This window comes from Notolepis coatsorum, assembly GCF_963971535.1.
Source record: "Notolepis coatsorum genome assembly, chromosome: 19".
Classification (NCBI taxonomy): Eukaryota; Metazoa; Chordata; class Actinopteri; order Aulopiformes; family Paralepididae; genus Notolepis; species Notolepis coatsorum.
In genome coordinates, this window is record NC_140183.1 from 75,526,739 (window position 1) to 75,550,504 (window position 23,766).

The 23,766-nt window shown below is 43.8% G+C and overlaps 2 protein-coding genes across 2 annotated transcripts in view; both read right to left on the reverse strand.

Annotated features, from left to right (window-relative positions):
* Positions 1-11,446, reverse strand: part of colq (collagen-like tail subunit (single strand of homotrimer) of asymmetric acetylcholinesterase) — a gene marked incomplete at its 5' end in the record, with an annotated part of 44,662 nt that extends 33,216 nt beyond the window's left edge. The window contains 7 exons of the mRNA XM_084336706.1: positions 854-916; positions 1,482-1,553; positions 5,079-5,105; positions 5,753-5,797; positions 7,295-7,405; positions 9,324-9,433; positions 11,350-11,446. Coding sequence (XP_084192832.1) covers positions 854-916; positions 1,482-1,553; positions 5,079-5,105; positions 5,753-5,797; positions 7,295-7,405; positions 9,324-9,433; positions 11,350-11,446 — 525 coding nt within the window. The remainder of the gene's footprint in view (positions 1-853; positions 917-1,481; positions 1,554-5,078; positions 5,106-5,752; positions 5,798-7,294; positions 7,406-9,323; positions 9,434-11,349) is intronic.
* Positions 11,447-11,973: 527 nt separating this feature from the next.
* Positions 11,974-23,766, reverse strand: part of hacl1 (2-hydroxyacyl-CoA lyase 1) — a 33,149-nt gene continuing 21,356 nt past the window's right edge. Inside the window, exons 13-17 of the mRNA XM_084337033.1 lie at positions 22,404-22,558; positions 21,294-21,452; positions 20,406-20,513; positions 20,123-20,309; positions 11,974-13,182 (exon numbers count right to left, since the gene is read on the reverse strand). Coding sequence (XP_084193159.1) covers positions 13,150-13,182; positions 20,123-20,309; positions 20,406-20,513; positions 21,294-21,452; positions 22,404-22,558 — 642 coding nt within the window. The 3' untranslated portion in view covers positions 11,974-13,149. The remainder of the gene's footprint in view (positions 13,183-20,122; positions 20,310-20,405; positions 20,514-21,293; positions 21,453-22,403; positions 22,559-23,766) is intronic.

Genomic DNA, 23,766 nt, shown 5'->3' on the forward strand with positions numbered 1-23,766 from the left:
CTAGCAACCTCGTCAAGTGGGGATCTACCGAAGGCACTTCCTTGTGGTGAAAGCGAAGAAGGAGGCGAGTAGGTGACCACACACCTGCTTATGAAGGTAAGCTGATAGGGGTGTGGCCAGACGAATGTTGGGATGTAAAGGTACATTGTGGAATTTTTTATTCAGTGCGCGTGCACGAGTGAAGTACAGTGCAGTAGTGACGCTGAGCGAGAGCCATTACGAAACAGAACCTTCTGTAGTGTGGTAGTGAAAGGGTTAACCATCTGTAGTGTGGTAGTGAAAGGTTTTCCTTCTGTAGTGTGGTAGTGAAAGTGTTAACCCTTTGTAGTGTGGCAGTGAACGGGTTAACCTTCTGTAGTGTGGTAGTGAAAGGGTTAACCTTCTCTAGTGTGGTAGTGAAAGGTTAACCTTCTGTAGTGGGGTAGTGAAAGGGTTAACCCTTTGTAGTGTGGTAGTGAAATGGTTAACCTTCTGTAGTGTGGTAGTGAAAGTGTTAACCTTCTGTAGTGTGGTAGTGACAGTTTAACCATCTGTAGTGTGGTAGTGAAAGGGTTAACATTCTGTAGTGTGGTAGTAAAAAGGTTAACCCTTTGTAGTGTGGTAGTGAAAGGGTTAATCTTCTGTAGTGTGGTAGTGAAAGGGCTAACCTTCTGTAGTGTAGTAGTGAAAGGTTAACCTTCTGTAGTGTGGTAGTGAAAGGGTTAACCTTCTGTAGTGTGGTAGTGAAAGGTTAACATTTTGTAGTGTGGTAGTGAAAGGGTTAACCTTCTGTAGTGTGGTAGTGAAAGGGTTAAACTGGTTTTCTGCTGTCCATCACACGCCATTTCTCTCTTATTGATGTTGTTCCACCCACCTTGGGTCCGATTGGTCCTCTTGTTCCAGGCAATCCCATCAGCCCCGAGTCCCCCTTCTCCCCCTGCCACGAAGACACATCATAAATAAGACACATTCTTTTTTTTTTTAAACCCCCAATTTTTTATCCAAATAATTGGTGAGCATGTGTGGCCATACGATATTGTATCGCGTCGTATCATATCAATCGTATTGTATAGGCGCCATGTCGAATTTCATCATATTGTATCATGTCATATCATATCACATTACATCATATCATACAGGGCCGTGCACAGACATGTTGGGGGCCGGGGGCTCAAGCAAAAAAAAACAAGGGCACTCACCTCACTGACACGCACTATTCCCACTGCCGACATCCATAATATCACACGATGTTTTAAATGGATATGGTGTTTTTTTTTGGGATACTACTATACATTTCCCTCTTCATATTTAATCAAATCTTTCAATACAAAATAAAAGAATATATATAAAAATTAAATACAATTAACACCAGCAGGGAAAGAAAGGGCCATTTTTGACTCTGAGGACAGGTGCTCAAGCCCCCCCTGGGCCCTATCTGTGCACGTGCCTGATATCATATCATATCCTGGGACAGCGTTGTCTATGAAATAGGACTTACTCACTTTGGGCCCGTTTGTTCCCTGCCATCCGCCTAGTCCCGATTTTCCTGGAAGACCAGGAGGACCAGTCCGGCCCTGGGAGGAGGGATAGACACCGTGGTGAGAAACACACTGATGGAGCACTGATAGAAGTTCCTACGTCACACTGATGGAGCACTGATAGAAGTTCCTACGTCACACTGATGGAGCACTGATAGAAGTTCCTACGTCACACTGATGGAGCACTGATAGAAGTTCCTACGTCATCAGTTTCAATAATCCAATGTGCCATGGTCTACAAGTACCTCCCCCTAATCCTCCCAAAAACAAAACCAAAGAAACTACTTTGGATCTACATTGATCTCACAAATGACCATTTCTGAAATAGAAACCACAGAAAATTGCAGATCCGCGGAAGTCTTTCATCTCTCCAAGCGGTCCAACCCGCCACCTCCTTCAGCTTCCGCCCTGGTACCACCAGGTGAAGGGGGTGGGCTCTGGTGCCCCCTGCCACAAACCCTTGGCAGGCCTGATTTGACAGGATGCCAGTCCCTTCTTTGGCTAAAGGGGTCCACACCAAAGAACGTTCTAATTGTTCTATCGATATATATTCTTAAAGGGGCACTTCACCAAAAAACAATGCTGATTTATTTTGCACATAATCTCACATGCATCCAAAAACCCTAAAACATTTTTTTGCATGCACACATTAATTTCGGTTGACAGTTACTGAGAGTAAATTAGTTTGAATATGGCCACCGGTGATGTCATCGGGGACATTGAATCCACTGGGGTGTTAATTACAGCTCAATGAAATGATAAGGCAGCAGTCCCTATAAGATTTGTTCATCTACATAATTTCATGGCGCTGTAATTAACACAACGATTCAATGTCCCAGATGACATCACTGGTGGCCATATTCAAACACATTTATTCTCAGTAACTGTCAACCGAAATGAATGTGTGCACAAAAAAAAGGTTTTAGGGTTTTTGGATGTGTGTGAGATTATGTGCAAAATAAATCAGCATTGTCTTTTTTGGCGAAGTGCCCCATTGAGCTGCATGCGTCGTCTCTAAGGTAGAACTTGTGTTGCAGGGAGGTGCCCTCTTGATAACCCTGGTGATGTGCTGCTCTCGCTGCCTCTCTATCTACACTTGATAACCCTGGTGATGTGCTGCTCTCGCTGCCTCTCTATCTACACTTGATAACCCTGGTGATATTCTGCTCTCGCTGCCTATCTATCTACACTTGATAACCCTGGTGATATGCTGCTCTCGCTGCCTATCTATCTACACTTGATAACCCTGGTGATATTCTGCTCTCGCTGCCTATCTATCTACACTTGATAACCCTGGTGATGTGCTGCTCTCACTGCCTCTCTATCTACACTTGATAACCCTGGTGATATGCTGCTCTCGCTGCCTCTCTATCTACACTTGATAACCCTGGTGATATGCTGCTCTCGCTGCCTCTCTATCTACACTTGATAACCCTGGTGATATGCTGCTCTCGCTGTCTATCTATCTACACTTGACAACCCTGGTGATATTCTGCTCTCGCTGCCTCTCTATCTACACTTGATAACCCTGGTGATGTGCTGCTCTCGCTGCCTCTCTATCTACACTTGATAACCCTGGTGATATTCTGCTCTCGCTGCCTCTCTATCTACACTTGATAACCCTGGTGATGTGCTGCTCTCGCTGCCTCTCTATCTACACTTGATAACCCTGGTGATATTCTGCTCTCGCTGCCTCTCTATCTACACTTGATAACCCTGGTGATGTGCTGCTCTCACTGCCTCTCTATCTACACTTGATAACCCTGGTGATATGCTGCTCTCGCTGCCTCTCTATCTACACTTGATAACCCTGGTGATGTGCTGCTCTCGCTGCCTATCTATCTACACTTGATAACCCTGGTGATATTCTGCTCTCGCTGCCTATCTATCTACACTTGATAACCCTGGTGATATGCTGCTCTCACTGCCTATCTATCTACACTTTATAACCCTGGTGATATTCTGCTCTCGCTGCCTCTCTATCTACACTTGATAACCCTGGTGATATGCTGCTCTCGCTGTCTATCTATCTACACTTGATAACCCTGGTGATATTCTGCTCTCGCTGCCTCTCTATCTACACTTGATAACCCTGGTGATATGCTGCTCTCGCTGCCTATCTATCTACACTTGATAACCCTGGTGATATTCTGCTCTTGCTGCCTATCTATCTACACTTGATAACCCTGGTGATGTGCTGCTCTCACTGCCTCTCTATCTACACTTGATAACCCTGGTGATATGCTGCTCTCGCTGCCTCTCTATCTACACTTGATAACCCTGGTGATGTGCTGCTCTCGCTGCCTATCTATCTACACTTGATAACCCTGGTGATATTCTGCTCTTGCTGCCTATCTATCTACACTTTATAACCCTGGTGATATTCTACTCTCGCTGCCTATCTATCTACACATTGGCTTGTGGTGGCCATTTGGGCCATGTGGTAGGATACTGTATGTAGCATCGGCATTGTCAATACCTGGAGCTCACATTTTAACCATTTCCTCCTGCACCCACACCCCTTACCCTAAACCAGGTTCGTATCCTACCACACATACGACTTTTTTAATTGACCACTATGAGTAGCATAGATGCTTGGCAAGGGGATTGGATTGATTGAGTGCTTATCCTTATCATTAGGGCACAAGTATCTCGTGTTTCATTATAAACGCAGTCACAACTGAAACAGCAGTTAACCCTTTCTGAAATAAGAAAAACGCTTGACTCCGTGTAAAATGAACCGAGAGAATAAAAAGACAGCGTGTAGGAGTTCCTCTTTTCTCTGAGCTACTACTGTGAAATGGAAACACTAAAAGACGAGTAACAAGACGGCGTCTTTTCCGTCCATTTACTGCGAACGTTAGGAGGATTAGTGGTGAGTGCGAGCCCCATGCTAACAACCCGCCGGCCACAGTATTCATCAGACGTGGGTGCAGCTGCACATGTGGAGGCAGAATGACTTTAACGAGCCCTGTCACTTTGCTCACTTTAATTAAATGATGGGCTGTATATAGAACAGGAGCCAGTGCTTGTGGGAAATAAAATGATTTATGACCCGGCTGAAGCACTAAGCTAAATTGTACTGCAATGCTGCAAGGCTGCTCCATCTGACCAGCAGCCACGCGGAGGGCTCCCGGTGGGACTGTTCTTACCACCCCCGACCGCGCCGGCTGCTCATTTAGGGGGCTCAGTCCTCGTCAAAAGTTGTCTCTCGAATGTCAAATATAGCCGGGTGGGGGGCTTGTCCTCTCGTTTCGGTGAGAGGGTCGTCTGACAGGGAGGCAGGAGGCTGAATGTCTGTCGGATAGTCGACGGTGTGACCGCGAGGTCCCCTTCTGTAAGGGCGGCTCACTGTTTTGGCATCAGAACAGCTCGTCTCAGCATCCCACATGTCCTGCGCCGTCCTTTCAAGGTTGTACTCGCCCCACAATTTCATAATGTACACAAGCAGGTTCGTGGCGGCAGTATGAGTTACAGCCAGCGGGCTGGCTAAGGCAGTGTATCTCATATTTGAGTAAATCCACTTAGCGGAAAAATGGAATGATTAATGGAGACTCTCACCTTTTGTCCAGGTCTTCCGATTTCTCCCTGACAACAGACAAGAGGCGGTAGTCATGACAACTGCATTTTTACAACAAGCTTTTAAGTGAATCTTTGGAATCGAAACGAGTTTGGGATATCTCGTCAATAGAAGCATGCTGAAAGTGTAATATCTTCTACAGTATCTAAAAAAACCAAAATGAAATGGATTGATTAGACTTATACTACATCATTATTGGAATGTAATTTTGGAACCTATGGAACCCGTTCTAGTGACTGGCTGGTCCCTAAGGTCCCTTGAGTTTGCTCGGAACAGGGTAAATCTGTATTTTCTTTTGCTATGATGCCCCTCTAGCTCATGGAATGAACAGTCCTTAAAGCTTGCGATTCTCCTCTCTGTTGCAGAGTTTAAAACCTTGATCCAACCTTTGTCAATCAAGTTGTACGTGATTGAATTTATTTGTTATCCTTGCTTTTTGTCTCATCATTTTATCTTATTGTTATGATTTTATATGCTGTGTGATTTTATATGCTGTGTGATTGTATTATGCTGTGTGATTGTTTATGCTTATTTCTGTATGTACACTCGACGTGACTGTAAATGAGGGAAACCTTAAATAAAAGTTTGCAATGAAATTAATGAATAAAATAATGTTATGAAAGATGTTGCAGGACAACAGCACTTTACGATTTACCTTTTCTCCCTTAGACCCCTCTATACCAGGTAAGCCAGGTGGACCCTGGTGTGAGAGAGAGAGAGAGAGAGAGAGAGAGAGAGAGAGAGAGAGAGAGAGAACGATCACACAGATATCAGTCTGCACTCTGCACCCACTTTGTTTTCCCCACAGCATACAACCGGACATTCCCTGCCACTCCCCCGAAGCCTACTTCCAATTCTGCAGTCTCAATTAGCTAAGGGCTGAGTGATCGCTATTGATTTAGAAAGTGCCCCGTTTGCCTCCTTTTGATATACAGAAGCCCTGCTGCAGCAGAGTGGAGGTGCCCGTGTAATGAGAGAACTGAGATAAGCCAACAGAGCAAAAAAAAAATTAAACATCAGCCAGGATTTGATGGCGACAGGTAAAAAAGAATAAAGAAACTGCTGCCCGTTTACAAAATGATGAGATCACAACTTGCAAGGAGTCACCGTCGGCTTTTTGCACCAAAATGGTCATAACCCATCCCACATGACTGACACGCACGCACGCACACACACACACACACACACACACACACACACACACACACACACACACACACACACACACACACACACACACACACACACACACACACACACACACACACACACACACACACACACACACACACACACACACACACACACACACACACACACACACACACACACACACACACACACACACACACACACGCACACACGCACAAGGGCTGTCACTGGAATTTATGTGACAGGAGCACGTCTTTCCAGGCAGACAGACTCTTTGGAGAGTTTCTAAGAATGACTGCGTGGAGAGTAGACACTGGCAGGCGGTGGAAAAAGGCTATTTGCGTCTGGGCTAAATGAGGAGCGTTAACAGGCTGTGGTGGTGTAGGGAGTAATCCCCCGTCCCTGCAGGAACTCACACGTGTCTCGGGTCGTAAAAGAGGAAGGACCCCGGTATACATCCTTGAAGAACTCCCTCCTAAAAAAATCTGGCAAATCCAGAACGTCCACGCACGCACGGCCTGCAGGGGGACGCTCTCAGTCAACACTGGCCGGGTTTGGTTAGTTAGCCGGTCGCACTGGAAACCAGTGTCACCGAATCACCTTGTGTATACTGTTTATTTTTACTCTTATCATAGTATGTATTCAGATTCAAATTCTTTATTGCCTATATTTATTGTAACGTATAATATAACCAATAGGGCATAGAGACCCTCATCTGTACCTTTGTTTATTTTTCCTCATATTTTTATATTCAGTTAATTATATTGTTTACACTGTTTATTTTTGTCCTCATATTTTTTATATTCACATCAAATTTTATTGCCTATATTTATGTATTTCTACTATTATCCATGCCCATACCTGTGTACCATCCTCCACGATGAAGCCAGAATTTCCCCGAAGGGAATCAATAAAGGAATATCTTATCTTATCTTATCTTATCAAATGACATGCTTTGTCATGGAAGCAGTGAACTATTTTTTAACTAACCATGTCAACAGCAGATATTTATAGGGAAGAGAGTGGGGGTGGTGTCTGTCTCTACCTCAACTCCAGGGGGTCCGGCCTGCCCGGGGACACCTGAAGGACAGGTGGGTCCTTTCTCCTCCTCTATCTCCGGCACCTTACCTCCCTGAGTAGACGAGCCGTCTTCATTCTGTAAGAATCAAACAATTAACCCCTTTTCTTCAAATCCTCTTCATGTTATATCATCATTAATAATCACAACTACCTACCTCATACTATAGTATATATATATATTCATATCTCTCTGAATATACCTACATACAATTATTCTATATACCTATATACCTACTTATACACCTGCATATAACCCATATAACCCTATATGATAGCATGTATACAATACTGTTTATATATATATATATATATATTCTTACTGTATATGTATCTATCCACATCTGTCTGTACGTATACCTGCATATAATCCTTTTTAGATATCTGTAGATACTATATCTATATCTGTACATATTCCTTACCTACTCTTACTAGTTACACTGCCGGCCAGTATGACTTACTACCATACTGTCTTTATACCTGTATATATATTGATACTACAACTCTGTACATACATCTGATTAGCACTATTACTCAGTAGTACTAAGTTATATATTTTATACCCAGTTTAATCACCTGTACGTTGTATATCACTATTGCACTTTACTGTTACTCTGTACTCTTCTTTTCATTGTACTGTACTTGTGAATTTGATTCTTTATTCTTGATTTGAGAGAAATTTAATGATTTGGTTTATTATAAAATTATGCAAATAATCTACAGAGCTAAAGCAAAGTTACTCCCGGACGTGGTGCAAAGGTTTTTTTCAATACATGAAAGAAAATATGATTTGAGAGATATTCGTAAATGTACTGTTCAAAAAGCTAAGAAAGGGATTAAAAGGAGGTGTATTTCTATTATTGGGGTTAACTTGTGGAACAATACTGTTAAGAATGAGTAATTTGCTTTTGGTTTTTAAGAAAATGGTTTGTAAAACTATTTTTGAAAACTACAAAGGTGAATAATACTTTTTTTGTTATTTTCTTTTAGAATACTGTTTTGGAGTCTTAATTTTGTAATTTTGTTAAGAATATAGGACAGGCATGTATAAGCATTATGCTTCAGTCTGTACCTTTTCAGTCACTGTCAAATCAAATATTGTTAAATGATGGTGTATATATATTGTATTGTGTGAGATGATGACTGAATAAACTACTATACTATTCTAATCTAATGTTCAGTAACAGATACGAGATTAAAAGACACCGTGACACTTGCCGGCTACAATGAGAGAATAAGCGCACATCTGAGTTAACTGTGGACGTGTTGGTTATATCTCAAAGAGGGCTACTTTTCACATCTGAGTTAACTGTGGACGTGTTGGTTATATCTCAAAGAGGGCTACTTTTCACATCTGAGTTAACTGTGGACGTGTTGGTTATATCTCAAAGAGGGCTACTTTTCACATCCGAGTTAACTGTGGACGTGTTGGTTATATCTCAAAGAGGGCTACTTTTCCGGCCTCCTCTTATCAACACGCCGTACTTGACAACCTATTCGCTGAAGGACCTGCTAAGAGCCATCTCGACCCAGACCCAGAGAGAGAGAGAGAGAGAGAGAGAGAGAGAGAGAGAGAGAGAGAGAGAGAGAGAGAGAGAGAGAGAGAGAGAGAGAGAGAGAGAGAGAGAGAGAGAGAGAGAGAGAGAGAGAGAGAGAGAGAGAGAGAGAGAGAGAGAGAGAGAGAGAGAGAGAGAGAGAGAGGGAGATACAGAGGGAGAGAGAGAGATACAGAGGGAGAGAGACAGAGGGAAGAGAGAGAGAGAGATACAGAGGGAGAGAGAGATACAGAGGGAGAGAGAGAGACAGAGGGAGAGAGAGAGACAGAGAGAGAGAGAGAGAGAGAGAGAGAGAGAGAGAGAGAGAGAGAGAGAGAGAGAGAGAGAGAGAGAGAGAGAGAGAGAGAGAGAGAGAGAGATCTAAGGGGGGGGGGGGGCAGTTTGGATATCAGCCAAGGGCAAATCAACAACGATCAGGTATCTCCCACAAGGACAGGTCACCTGACTGAGGCGCCACAGTGCAGGGGGCGGAGGAAACAGGGGGGGCGGGGGCGGACTCAGTAAACAGCAGGAGGTGAATCTCTTCTGCGGCTCCTCCTGGGATCTGAGAGCTGTGGTAGAAGTCACACAGGAAATTATGTCAGGCGTAACATTTGCAATGATATATAACCTGATCTGAACACTAAAGTCTTCATCGACTTGACCTAAAGTCACACAGGAAATGATGTCAGGCGTAACATTTGCAATGATACAGTATGATCTGAACACTAAAGTCTTCATCGACTTGACCTAAAGTCACACAGGAAATGATGTCAGGCGTAACATTTGCAATGATATGATCTGAACACTAAAGTCTTCATCGACTTGACCTAAAGTCACACCGGAAAGTATACCAGGTGTCAAAATTAGAGGTGGCAACTGCTGCATAAGAAATCACATGCATCTCTCTGCTTTGCAATGATAACCTGATGTGAACGCTAAAGTCTTTTAGTCAACTTCACCTAAAGTCACAATTGTCAGGTGTCAAAACTATATGTGACAACTGCTGCATAAGAAATTACATCCTTCTGCTTTGCAATGATATTATACCCTGATGTGAACGCTAAAGTCTTAATCAACTTCACCTAAAGTCACACCCAGGAAATGATGTCAAGTGTTAAATTATTAATAATCAAATGGACCTTAAGTGCAAATATGGTACGTCACACAGCAAATTATGTCGGGTGACAAATACATCAGGGGAAATCATAACTCTGCTTTACACTGATACAGTATAGGCCTATAACTTGATCTGGATCCTAAGTGCTTTAATCAAATTGTGAACATGCGGTAGTCACACACAGGAAACAATGTCAGATGTTAAAACTAGGTGACGATCACTTCAAGAGACATCCTATCTCACTGCTTCGCACTAATGTAAGCTAATGAATGCTAACTCTCATCACATTGGCCTGAAGTCACCAGGGAAATCGTGTCAAAAACAGTGTGTGTGTGGGGGTAACAATTAACTTCAGAAGAGATTAAATCTATGTGCTGTTTATCAATATGGCATGATATATTCACATACATTCTCGAAGGTTTTGATCTGGAACACACTTTGTTTGGAACTTTCGTAACTCACTGTAAATCGGAATATAGATCTGTTTTAATCCAGTGTTACAAACATTACCAACGTAAACAAACCTGTTACAGCCACGGGAACAAATACAATAAAAATATCACAATTACCCGTTGTAGTGTGTTAGTCATCGTATCAACGAGTAATGGATTACCATGTTATGAATTGAAAATGGGGGACCCTGACAAAAAGACGAAAGTCTTTCTCTGGTCTGCATCCCCTTAACAATTGTGTGTATTGAGCCGTACTGTATTGTACCCATTCTGCAATCGGTTAATAAAATGTACAATCAATCAATCGAGTAATCGACGAGAGAATGCAAACATTCATTCATCATTTTTGCTCATACGTTTGGATCACAGTTCGGGCCTTTAAAGAAGTGAATATGCTCAAATGATTTATATACACACAAGTGAACTAAAAGTCAACATAATATGACAATGACCCGTCCCTCTGCACGTGATAATAAGGGAGAACGACAGCAAACTGGGGATGGATGACGGGGAGATGGTAACAGCTGTCAACAGGTGCTATAGTGTCAAATCATGACACCGAGAAGACGAAATCTTCCCAGTGCAGGAGAGATATGAACTGGCTACCCACTGAGAACTGTACATGGCATTGGCTGGTTATTTATAGAGACATTTCCAGTATGTGACGTCTGACTCATGGAACAGCAAAATAAAAACAAACAAGGATAATAAAAAAAAAACATAGGCTGTCATCCGTATAACGGTTTCACCGTTTCCATGCGTATACCCCCACCACACACACATACTTTACTGTCTGTATGCATGTCAACAGATACACACACACACACACGTACCACGGTACAAGCACACACGCGCTATTGCATGAAGAAGAAATCCTAAGCGAATAAACACGCAACAAACATAACTGAGCCCTTACCTGCTGGAAATGAAAGAATATTGTCCAAGAAAGAGGACTGAGCCAAGACATAACAAAACAATAGTGGGAGATAAAATCCAAGCGTTAGGAGAATCATGCTGCTGCGTTATAATAAAATTGTCTCTTGACTTTGTAATTCTGATCCACAGCGGAGTATACTCCAGCAGTCTCTCTCTCTCTCTCCTGCTCTCTCTCTTCTCCTCTCCTCACCACACTACCTCTGCAGAGCCTTCAGGAGGGGGGTAGCAGGCTGTGCCAACCAATGCCCATTAAATCTTTCCTCTGCATCAGTGTGCGCTAAAATTAAAGGAGTCAGCCTGCTGCCAGCTGCCCTCAGCGCCAATATTAGAACTCTACTACTGCAGGGCTGGTTTTCCGCTCCTCTCTCGGGGAGATCAGACACAATAACAGACTTTATGATGATGACACTGCACGCTACACAATTCCGGGTGAATTGAAAATGGGGGACCCTGATGTAAACAAGACTAAAGTCTTTCTCTGGTCTGCACCCCTTTAACAATTGTGTGTATTGAGCTGTACTGTACACATTCTGCAATCTGTTAATAAAGTTTTCATTCAATCAATCAATCAACACAGGAGCCTCGTCTAACGTTAGCCACATTATTTTATTACAAAATGGGTCAAATAAAATGCACATTATTAATGCCGCTGGTGTTAAGCAATTCTTTTTTAAATTTCACAATATTTTATAATCGGGTATAGAAAAAAAAGTCACATAATCGCGGTGATAGGCTAATTGGTCCACATCACACAATCCTCGATCAAATGAATCGCCTGCTTTTACGAAAAGGCTCATTGGCTGAAAACGGGACTGTGAACGATAGCAGCCGGCTGTAGTGTACAGTATAATACAATGCATTGCTAACACAGATCCATATAATTTATTGAGCAGCAGCAGACAATTTCAACTCAACATATAGAATCTGTCTTTAGGCACGCGCACACAGAGGTTGCATAATACGATATGGTAATTTTATCCTGACGATGTTCTTATGTGTCATGTTGAACTTTGAAGTGAATATATGAAATAGTCGGCGAAATTTTATGTATACCACTACACCACAACAATCAATGTGCTATAAGTGGTATTTTTTTGTTGGAATGTGGAGTTATTTAACACTTATTCTAACAACCATCAGTGATATACTGTGTTTGGTCAGTAAGTAACATATGGGTCACTCCACTCCGCAGTAAACACAAAATACATTGTCTGGTATCCCTTCACACTTTATCAAATCAGGAGAACCCTAGATATTTTTACTTATTTTGAGAAATCTTGCCAAACCAGATTTGCTTATTGCACTGGCAGACTAGTTGACTTGTTTCAATTACACATTTGTTTTTAATTTCTTATTTTTAATCAGACAATTTTTGTAGTGTGGCTGTCGGAATGTAGATATATTATTTTAACATGCTGTAGTGTAGATCACTTATTTTAACAAAGAAAATACCACTTAGAGCTCCTTTAAGTGAATAATATATGATAATTTTATAAAACAGAGAAATAGTCAACAATATTTTATATGTATACCACACCACAACAATTAATGATTGTTGATCACATAGAACATCTCAGGTAATACTACTATGTAGTAAACAGGAATTAAAACATTTCATAGAAACAATCATCATTATTATTATTTTTTATTTTTATTTTTTTTAAGAAATTATTATTATTAATATAATGTTGTCTTGTAGTTTCCAAAGTAAAGTTCTCGGAGGATAATTGTCACTTCTGTACTTCAATACATTGGAAGCAAGGCCATGTGATCCCTGAGGTCAGAGGTTAGAACGGGTGAGCCAAGGGAACTCCTGGAAACACAGAAAATAGCATAAAGATTACCACACAAACACAATATGTATTGCATATATAGCCTACCAATATGTATTGCAATACCTAGCTATATAGCCTACCTACCAATATGTATTGAAATACCTATATAGAATACTTACCAATATGTATTGCAATACCTATATAGAATACTTACCAATATGTATTGCAATACCTATATAGAATACTTACCAATATGTATTGCAATACCTATAGCCTACTGTATGCTTTTTGATTAATGTTTTATTAAAATTGTATTTAACCAGGCAGGTAAAGAAATTCTTACTTTACAATGACGGCTTGGCAAGAGGACAAAGGGGCTCTTGAAGAGTAACAGGGAAAGGGGACAAAATCATTTAATAAAATAAAATAGAAAAGAGACAGAGACATCACAGGGGTAAGGGAAATAATTAAAACACAGATCAAACAAACAGCCAAAAACATAAAATGGCAAGGTATGTAATACATGAAGCAGAACAGACAAATTGCAGTTAAAAGGCTGGGTGACAGTTGCAGGTGTGTGTAAACAACTCTGCGACTATGTAATTTTGTCATTGACTTATATATAATATATAATATAATTTACGTAATGGGAAGATAAGGGGATATATCTACTGCATGTGTGTGTGTGTGTATGTGTAGTTTGTGCAGGAAAAAAATAATAATTAGTCTTCAAACTCAAATTGAGCCTGACAGATAAGAATACCAATCAACTAAACAAATCCATTTCCTCAGAGAGGTGGTGACAGCACTCTCTACTCTCACACCCCCACACAGAGCTCAAGTTCAAGTTCAAGTTCTTTAATAGTTGTCATACAGAAGTACAGAATACTTTCATACAAAATGCTTCTTACTGTTACGCTCCAGAGACTGTGCTAGACAAGGTAGTATCAAATAACATAATATAGCATGTAATTTAGAAGAAGAAAAATGAGGTCACAGTGTTCGGTATAGACATATGTACAATGTTCTGAGTTACCATATAATATACAATACTATGCAGTGTACTAATGTACAGTACTATCTAGTGCAAAGCAGAAATGGGATGAGGTACAATTTTAGGTACAATTTACAGTAAGGTGTACGAGTTGTAGTGCAATCCTTCATCAATAAATATAAAGTGTGGGGAGTGGGTGCTACAGTGTGTTTGTTTAAAGTGGGTGTGTGCTATAAAGTGTGTGGAGTGGGTGCTACAGTGTGTTTGTTTAAAGTGAGTGTGTGCGTGTGGATGTGTGTGCTATGTGCGTTTGGTGGTTGTTGTTGTGTAGTGTTCATTCATTGTTCGTTTAGCAGCCTGATGGCCTGGGGATAGAAGCTTCTTCTGAGTCTTTCTGTGCTCGCCTTGAGACTCCTGTATCGCTTGCCTGACCGCAGCAGTTCAAAGAGGCAGTTGTTCGGGTGACTGGAGTCTTTAATGATTCTCTTAGCCTTGCCCGTGCAACGCTTGTTGTAAATGTTCTGGAGGGTGGGGAGCCCCCCTCCAATTGTGCGTTCGGCTGAACGTGTCACTCTTTGTAGTCTGCTTCGGTCTTGTGCAGTGCTATTCCCAAACCAGGAGGTGATGTTGCCGGTCAAGATGCTCTCTATTGTACATGAGTAGAAGTTCTTAAGGATCTTCTGACTGACTTGGAACTTCCTTAGGCGCCTGAGGAAGTAGAGGCGTTGTCGTGCCTTCTTCACAACACTGTCAATGTGTGTGGTCCATGTCAAGTCCTCGGATATGTAGGCTCCGAGGTACTTAAAGCTGTTGACTCTCTCAACCGGTGCCCCGTCGATGCTGAGGGGGCTGTAGTCCTTGACCCCCGACCTCCTGAAGTCCACAATCATCTCCTTTGTTTTGCTGACGTTCAGGGAGAGGCTGTTTTCCTGGCACCATCCCGCCAGGACCTTGACCTCTTCCAGGTAGGCCCTCTCGTCGTTGGCAGAGATCAGGCCCACCACCACTGTGTCGTCAGCAAATTTGATGATTGTATTGCTACTCCGCTGAGCCACACAGTCGTGTGTGTACAGGGAGTAGAGGAGGGGACTCAGAACACAGCCCTGGGGGGCCCCTATGTTGAGGGTGATGGATGAGGAGGTGCAGTTGCCTGCTCTCACCACCTGGGGTCTGCCAGTCAGGAAGTCCAAGACCCACTGGCAGAGGTCATAGCCCAAGCCCAGGTCCCTGAGCTTGGCTATGAGTATGGAGGGGACTATGGTATTGAATGCCGAGCTGTAGTCGATGAATAGCATTCTCACATAGTTCCCCTGCCTCTTGTCCAGGTGTGATGCTGCTGTGTGCAGCACATGGGCTATGGCGTCCTCCGTGGACCTGTTGGGGCGGTATGCAAATTGCAGGGGGTCCATGTTGATGGGGAGGGAGGAGCAGATGTAGCCCTTTACTAGCTTCTCAAAGCACTTCATGGCTATGGAGGTGAGAGCTACAGGGCGGTAGTCGTTGAGGCAAGCAGGCTTGGATTTTTTGGGTACAGGGATAATAGTGGACTTCTTCAGGCAGGTCTCTACGCCTGTACGTCACAGCCTGCTACACACCTCTGTCTCTACGCCTGTATGTCACAGCCTGCTACACATTTACATTTACATTTAGTCATTTAGCTGACGCTTTTATCCAAAGCGACTTACAAGTTCTGTACGACAAGCCATCAGGAAGGGCACAACTCTATCAGCTGAGTAACAATGTTCATCAAAGTGTTGAGTGCTACAGTGTAGGTTAGTTTATTAGGACAAGTGCATGACAGTACGGTTAGTTAGGGTTAGATTTTTTTTTATTTTTTTTATAGTTTTTTTAAATTCAGATAATGGTTGAAGAAGTGCGTCTTTAGTCGACGGCGAAAGATTGGACGTGATTCGGCTGTCCTAACTGGGGTGGGTAGTTCATTCCACCATTGTGGGGCAAGGACTGAGAATAGGCGACTTCTCTTTGATGACCCTCCCGGAGCTTGGATAGGAGTAGGTCTGAGGCGGCCAGAAGATGCAGAGCGTAGGGGTCTTGAGGGTGTGTAGTTAGAGACCATTGACCGGAGGTAGGCGGGAGCGGTTCCCTTTGCCGCACGGTATGCTAGGTCGAGGGCCTTGAAGCGGATTCGTGCAGCAATGGGGAGCCAGTGCAGGTCCCTAAGAAGTGGGGTGACATGGGCCGACTTCGGTAGGTTTGAGATCAGGCGGGCCGCTGCGTTCTGAATGAGTTGAAGAGGCTTAGTGGCAGTGGCAGGGAGGCCAGCGAGCAGTGCATTGCAGTAGTCGAGGCGGGAGATGACTGTTGATTGGACGAGGAGTTGGGTGGCTTCTTTTGTCAGGAAGGGGCGGATCCTTCTGACGTTGCTCAGGAGGAATCGGCAGGTTCTGGTCGTCGCTGCGATGTGAGCAGAGAAGTTCAACTGGTCGTCGAGGACAACACCAAGGTTCTTGGCGGTCGGGGACGCAGTCACAGCTGCATTCTCGACTGTGATTGAAAGGTCGGTTAGGGGGGAGGATTTGGCCGGCAGGTGGAGCAATTCTGTTTTGCTTAGGTTCAGTTTGAGGTGGTTGGACGTCATCCAGGCGGAGATGTCGGACAGACAGGCCGAGATCCGCTCAGAGACGTGGATATCTGAGGGAGGGAAGGAGAGGAAGAGTTGAGTATCGTCGGCATAACAATGGTAGGAGAAGCCATGAGACGTGATAATGTTACCCAGTGATTTAGTGTAGAGGGAGAAGAGAAGGGGTCCTAAAACCGAGCCCTGGGGGACACCCGTCCGCAGGGGGCGGGTGGCCGACAGGGTCCCTCTCCATGACACTTGGTAGGAGCGGTCATTGAGGTATGATGACAGCCATGTCAGCGCAGAGCCTACACACCTCTGTCTCTACGCCTGTACGTCACAGCCTGCTACACACCTCTGTCTCTACGCCTGTACGTCACAGCCTGCTACACACCTCTGTCTCTACGCCTGTACGTCACAGCCTGCTGAACACCTCTGTCTCTACGCCTGTACGTCACAGCCTGCTACACACCTCTGTCTCTACGCCTGTACGTCACAGCCTGCTGAACACCTCTGTCTCTACGCCTGTACGTCACAGCCTGCTACACACCTTTGCCCAAGAGAGACAAAACCTGTACCAAATCTGGACATCCGTGACCAAATTACTTGTAAAAATGTGGCAATAACTTTGAATTGGGGTGTATACAGAGTATCACTAATAACCAAATGCGTGTCTGAACATTTATGAGTTATGCAGTGATTGAGTAATCAGAAAAGGTAAATTAACTATCTTTTCTGCGTAAGGAAACCATATCTTTATGGCTGTGTTCATCGTCGTTTTCCATGGACACAGTGAATAAACAAGGCTGCACAGACGCTATGAAATAAAATTATATAACTTTTTTTCAACAAATCTTTGGGGACAATAATATAACATATAATATTATTATTATTTATTCAATATGTTAAGGAAAATAACAAGAGTGTATAGGTAACACAGGTTAGTTTACTTCCTCTTTGGGCTGAGGCGTTTGACAGTGGAACGTCATCCAACTCTCTGCGCAGGAGAACGCATTCTAACCGAGAGGAATCCTTCCAGTCACCCTCCGGGAGGGGGGGGGGGGGGGGGGGGGGGGAGGGGGGCTTTCCGCTGGCCTCAGATCAGCTCCAATGTTCCACCATCACCATGGCATTCCAGTCTTCAAACACGCCTGTGTAGGGTTGCGTGGAGACATTCAACATAAACAGAGAGGGTCACCCCCTGCTAATTGCGGGCCCTGAAATAGAAAGGTCACATGGCGCGAGGAGCAGGGGTCGTCTGTGGAACACAATAGTTCCACACGGTGCACCTGGAGCCAGCGGATTACCCTTTGGGAGGTTGTCTGTCACTCGGCGTGGCCCTGTGGCGTTGCCCCGGCACAGAGGAGGTGACAGCTCGGCGCGGTCAGCGCCACGTGGTAGCGAGTCGTCAACCCGCCTCCCATGGAAAAACTATCACCTTCAATTATGTCTGGCTTCTCACACCTCGCAGGCACCTTTTTTAGTCTACCCTTCAGGCACGATCCACTTCCATCGCTGCTGGCTTTCCACCATCCTCTCAGTTCACGTCCTCTCACAGAGGGTGCACTAGTTAGGCCTTGTTTATACAGGGTATCTGCAGGTTAAGACCTTTTTAATACCATTTAGAGCAAGGTTTGATACCAATTTCACGACCATACTAGCAAAAAAACAACAACAACTCATAGCGACACTGAACTGGCGGCTGCACTTGCACTGCAATTTAAATTCTCGCACTTTCCACACAAGCTCTCGCCAGATGCACCAAGCTCCCGGTAGCTCTGTAAAAAACAATGACTTGAATACAAAAATATTTCATATATTTAATATTATTTCATCTCCCGACAGCCGGGGTGCCGCCCCAATTTCTTTTTATACCAGTGCAAATTTACTTTTTTTTAATACCTTTTAAGACCTTACATTGAGAGTTATGAATTTAATACTTTTTAAGACGATTTAATCAGGGGTGCGTTGATGATTTCAAAGCTGGTTGCACTGTGTTTTAACGACGCCACGTGCACGCAGGCTCCCGGACATGTGTGCGCGCTCCCGCGCATGCGCATAAATGTTCCCTCGCATGTGCACAGACTAAAGACAGTGCCTAATTGCCTCTACGAATGGAATGTAACACATTTCATTCACAAGTTTTGTGTGAATGTATCTGAGAACGTATTTGAACACACCTGACGACCTGCGCTATTGTTATGCAAAGTAGCCAGGTGGGTACTTGGCGAGTTGGCGCATCAGTCGAGTGCAGCGCATTCCTGTGTGCACGCGCGTGCACATCCGTGCATGTGCGTGCGCGTGCTTCTGCTCACAGAGCCGGTTGCTCAGCGTGCAACCCCGTCCCATGAGCAACGCACCCCTGGATTTAATACTCCAAAGATACCCTGTTATAACCATGCGCAAGGCGCTTTGCTAGCACCATGGAGAGCACATTGGAAAGCCTAGGGGGGCTTCCTCACATCTACGTTTGGGGCGACAGTAGCTCGGGAGGTAGAGCAGTCGTCTGGTAATCTGGAGGTTCCCGGTTTGATTCCCGTTCCTCCCGGGCAGCATGTCGAAGTGTCTTAACCCCTAACTGCTCCCGATGAGCAGGTTGGCACCTTGCATGGTTGCCTCCGCCGTCGGTGTGTGAATATGTGAGTGAATGGGTAGAATGTGAGGAACAAATTGTAAAGCGCTTTGGATAAAAGCGTTATATAAATGCACCATTTATGTTATGTGACCAATCACTTCGCCATCCGTTTGACTGAGAGCCACTGGTGACCATTCATGTCCATGTGCTGTCCATGCTCTTTCTGAGAGGTGCACATAGTCTACAGAGAGGCTCTGCAACCTACGGATAACCCACGGCCCCTCGTGCGCTTAGATGGACTTTTACCCGCAAGTCTCACAGGAAGAAGTGCGGCTGATTGGCGCAGTGGGCAAGGCGCTCGCCACTAACGCAGCTGGGTTCGAGCCCAGCTCTCGGCGTTGCTACCGGCTGGCCAGTCGTTCATACTAACACAATTGTCAAGTGTTAGAGGGTGGGAAAGCCGGTGGGTGGGGATTGGACGTTGTGGACAGCGACTCCTACAGGTCGGTTTGGTGACGCCGGTGCGGCAGAAGCAGGAAGTATCGGGGGCAGCGTGAGCCTCCCACGCGTTACTCCTCGCCACTGAGAGTTCGAGCTGCTGCGGTGAAAAGATGCGACAGGCTGCCTCCTCGTGTACCGGAGGGGACACGTGATGCAAGGCTTCTGTCCTCACTACAGCCGACCAGTGGGAGGCATAGTCTAGCAACGTTCAAGACAGGGGAGGGAAGAATTGGATACTACGAAATTGGGATGGGAGAAAAATAGAAAATGGGGAGAAAAAGTGGATAAAAAAAAAAAAAAGTCTCACGGGAAGAAGTCATCAGTTACCTGTTGCTTCCTGTCCGAGGCGGGGTCGATGAGGACATTGAGGAGGCTGGGCCTCTCCCAGTCGCTCAGGCTGAGCTGTAAGGCGTCGCGCAACTCCTCCACGGTCCTCACCAGGAACCCTCGCCCGCCAAACGCCGCCATGACCTCATCATAGCGCGCCTCGGGAAGCAGGGTCACAGGCGGGGCTCTGAGGAGCACAACGAAAACGCAAGCTAAGCTTGTATCACTTTATAGGAAACCCAGACTGAATAAACATCAGCTTTGCATCCCAAACCGCACTCACATAGTGGTCAGATCTCCCATCTTTGCCATCTCTTTCCACGTCTCGGGATCCATGCCGCTGTATATCCCGTTGTTATTAACGACGATGATGACCACGGGTAGATTATACCTGGAACAACAAGCGGAACATTAACTACTCTTGTGCACATAATAAGGGAACAGAGAGATAGAAGTAGGGACGGGCGTGAGTAATGTTTTCCCAGATCGAGTACTCGCACGAGTTACTCAAGTAGTGCTCGAGCAACTGTTTAGGGAAATCTATTTTTAGATGCATTTTAAAGCACATGGCAGCAGCAATAATGAGATATTGCGAGGAGTCACACACATCCCTGCTACGATTTTATTATGTCTCGCACCGCAGACATAACAATGCACAGCAATATACCAGATGCTTAAAGCTTATTGTTAGCAAAACAGTCAGTTACCATTTGTAATAATTACATTACCTCTACTCTGTCTGCAGCAGGTCTCTCCGCTCATGGAATGGCATGTCCATATACTACTAGTCTATGAACGCTACGCAAAGTGGGCGACATGTTGTTGGCACAATTTGGAAATGCACATACAAGAACCACTGTTTTTATCTTTTAGATAATGCTAAACTAGCTGTGCAACAAACTCTTCACGGTAACGTTAGCAAAGAGGCGACGTTAGCCGTCTATGCTCCACTGCTTCCAGTTGTTGTCTTCCTGCAACAACTCACGCCTTGTGGGATTTCAGAGCAAGATTTCTGTTTCAGTGGCAAATAAAATCCAGTGGTGGTAACCTATTCAAGAAAAAATAAATCGAGCACCCTCAAAAACCACTGGAGTTCAGTTGAAACGGCGAGTACTCAAGTCATCGATTACTCAAACCCATCCCTGAATAGAACGAGGGAGAACGTACAGACCTGCACATGGTCTCCACCTCCATCCCAGAGAAACCGAAGGCGCTGTCCCCCTCCACACACACCACCCTCTGGCCTCTGTTCTCACTCCTCTCCACGATCGCAGCTGCTATGGCAAAGCCGAGGCCCACCCCCATCGTACCGAATGTGCCGGCGTCCAACCTGCACACACACATACACACGATTAGATACACATAGATACATACTACCTACTGCCATCACTGTTTACAACTGCCCTAACAATCCTAGTATTCATAATAATCATAACTATCTACCTCATATAACCATATAACTCTGTATGATAGCACGCACGGTAGTGCATTATTATAGTATATATATAGTATACCATATATTTATATTTACCGCAAATATATCCATCTGTCTGAATATACCTGCAGATAATACTTCTATATACCTATTTATACACCTGCATATAAACCATATAACTCTGTATCATAGCATGTACAATAATGCTGTATATACCGTATACATATCCACATCTGTCATATTATTTTTTATATTATATATATATTTATTTATTTATTATTACTTTTTACATATCTGTATATACTATATCTGGACATATCCCTTACCTACTCTTACTACTAGTTACGCTGCTGGTCAGTATGACTTTTACTACCATACTGTCTTTATACCTGTATCACTGTACATATTAATACTACTACTCTGTACATATATCTGATTAGCACTATTACTCAGTAGTACTCATTTATATATTTTATACCCAGTTTAATCACCTGTACATTGTATATCACTGTTGCACATTACTGTTACATTTGCACTCTGGTTGGATGCCAGACTTCTTGTCGTTGTACTGTAGCCTACTTCTGCTGTATAATGACAATAATTTGAATCTAATCTAATCTAGAGTAAATTCCCACGAACAACTATGCCGCCTTTTGACCACGTCGTTCCAGCTCTTGTCAAAACGAAGGACATGGGTTTAAGCAATGTGGTGTTACATGATACAGTACACACACAACAAGCTGTGTTCATTCATTAATCATGCAAAATGATGATGACCAAACGGGGCGAACATATTCAGTGAACGTGGCCCTTCCACCTTCCACCGGAGAAGAGCGCGCCCCTTGCCTGTGTCGAGGGAGGTAGTTGTTTAACATGGTGCGTCCTATGTCCATGGTGTTGGCCCCCTCGCTGACAATGATGCAGTCCTGGGGCAGCAGCTGGGAGATGTGGTGGAACACGGTGTAGTAGCTCATGGGCACCGTGGTCTGAAGAGCCAGTTCCTGGAGAGAGAGACGCAACAAACAACAGTGGTATTAATCACGGGTGATAAACGAGTGGAGTACATTATCCAGGGTTTATCTGCAGGTTTCAACAAGTAACATTTTAAGACCTTTTTAATACCACTTAGAGCTAAATTTAATAAAAATGTCACGACCATATGAGCAAAAGAAAAACAAGACATAGCGACACTGAACTGGCAGCTGCACTTGCGCACCAAATAAAATTCTCACACGCTCAATACAAGCTCTCGCCAGACGCACCAAGCTCCCGGTAGCCCCGGGAAAAACAACAACCCCCAAGAATGTGATACCTGTGCAAATTAAATTGAAGACTTAAATTGAATACCTTTAAGAATTATGAATTTAACCTCTTAAGCCCTAGCCATATTTTCTGAAAATCCGCCTAACAATACATACCTAAGTAAATGGAAGATTGCTCCACTTCTACAAGGTCCATTTGCATGCTCTTGTGTGTCTGTTACTAGGCTTGAGTAAATTGTAATGAACCAAAGGAGAATATCAATAATTTTTTTTCCTTTTTACATTTGTCATCTTTGACGGTGAATAACACCATGCTAAAAAATGACCAGACATGAAAAACAGCCCCTGACCTCGTTCAGCACCTTCTTGAGATCACATGTACAAAAAATCTAAGCAAATGAATAAAGGGAAGATGATTAAACAGAAGGTTTTGTAGATACAGTACTGAATTCTGCCATCCGGACACATGCAATTTGAAATATTATTATAGAATTTAGAATATCAGGCCTTTTTATGACCTTATTATAGCCAAGTCGCACATCTATGGATCGGGCCAAATCTCCTCTTTCCAATGGCAGAGTTCAATCTGGATTTAGTATCACCAGGCGTGATCCACAAACCGTGAATGAAATCTACTGTAAGTACAGTTACTTCTTTATAATGGAAATTGCTCCGCCATTTTTAATCGGATTGCAACGCCGATTTTTGCGTTAACAGAAAGGTAGATAAACTAACTGCATTCTAATGTATGCCAATAACGTTCAGTTTTGTGGTCGATAATCCAGAAAATTAAGATAAATAAAAATAAATGTCCACAAGTCATATGATTGACAGGAGCTGGCTTGAGCGGGGTAATGTCGTTTTTCGAAATTCCAACGGCATTCGAAACCTCTGGGACTCGACTACAAAAAAATGGCAGCGCGCATTCAAAATGGCGGATATTCGCT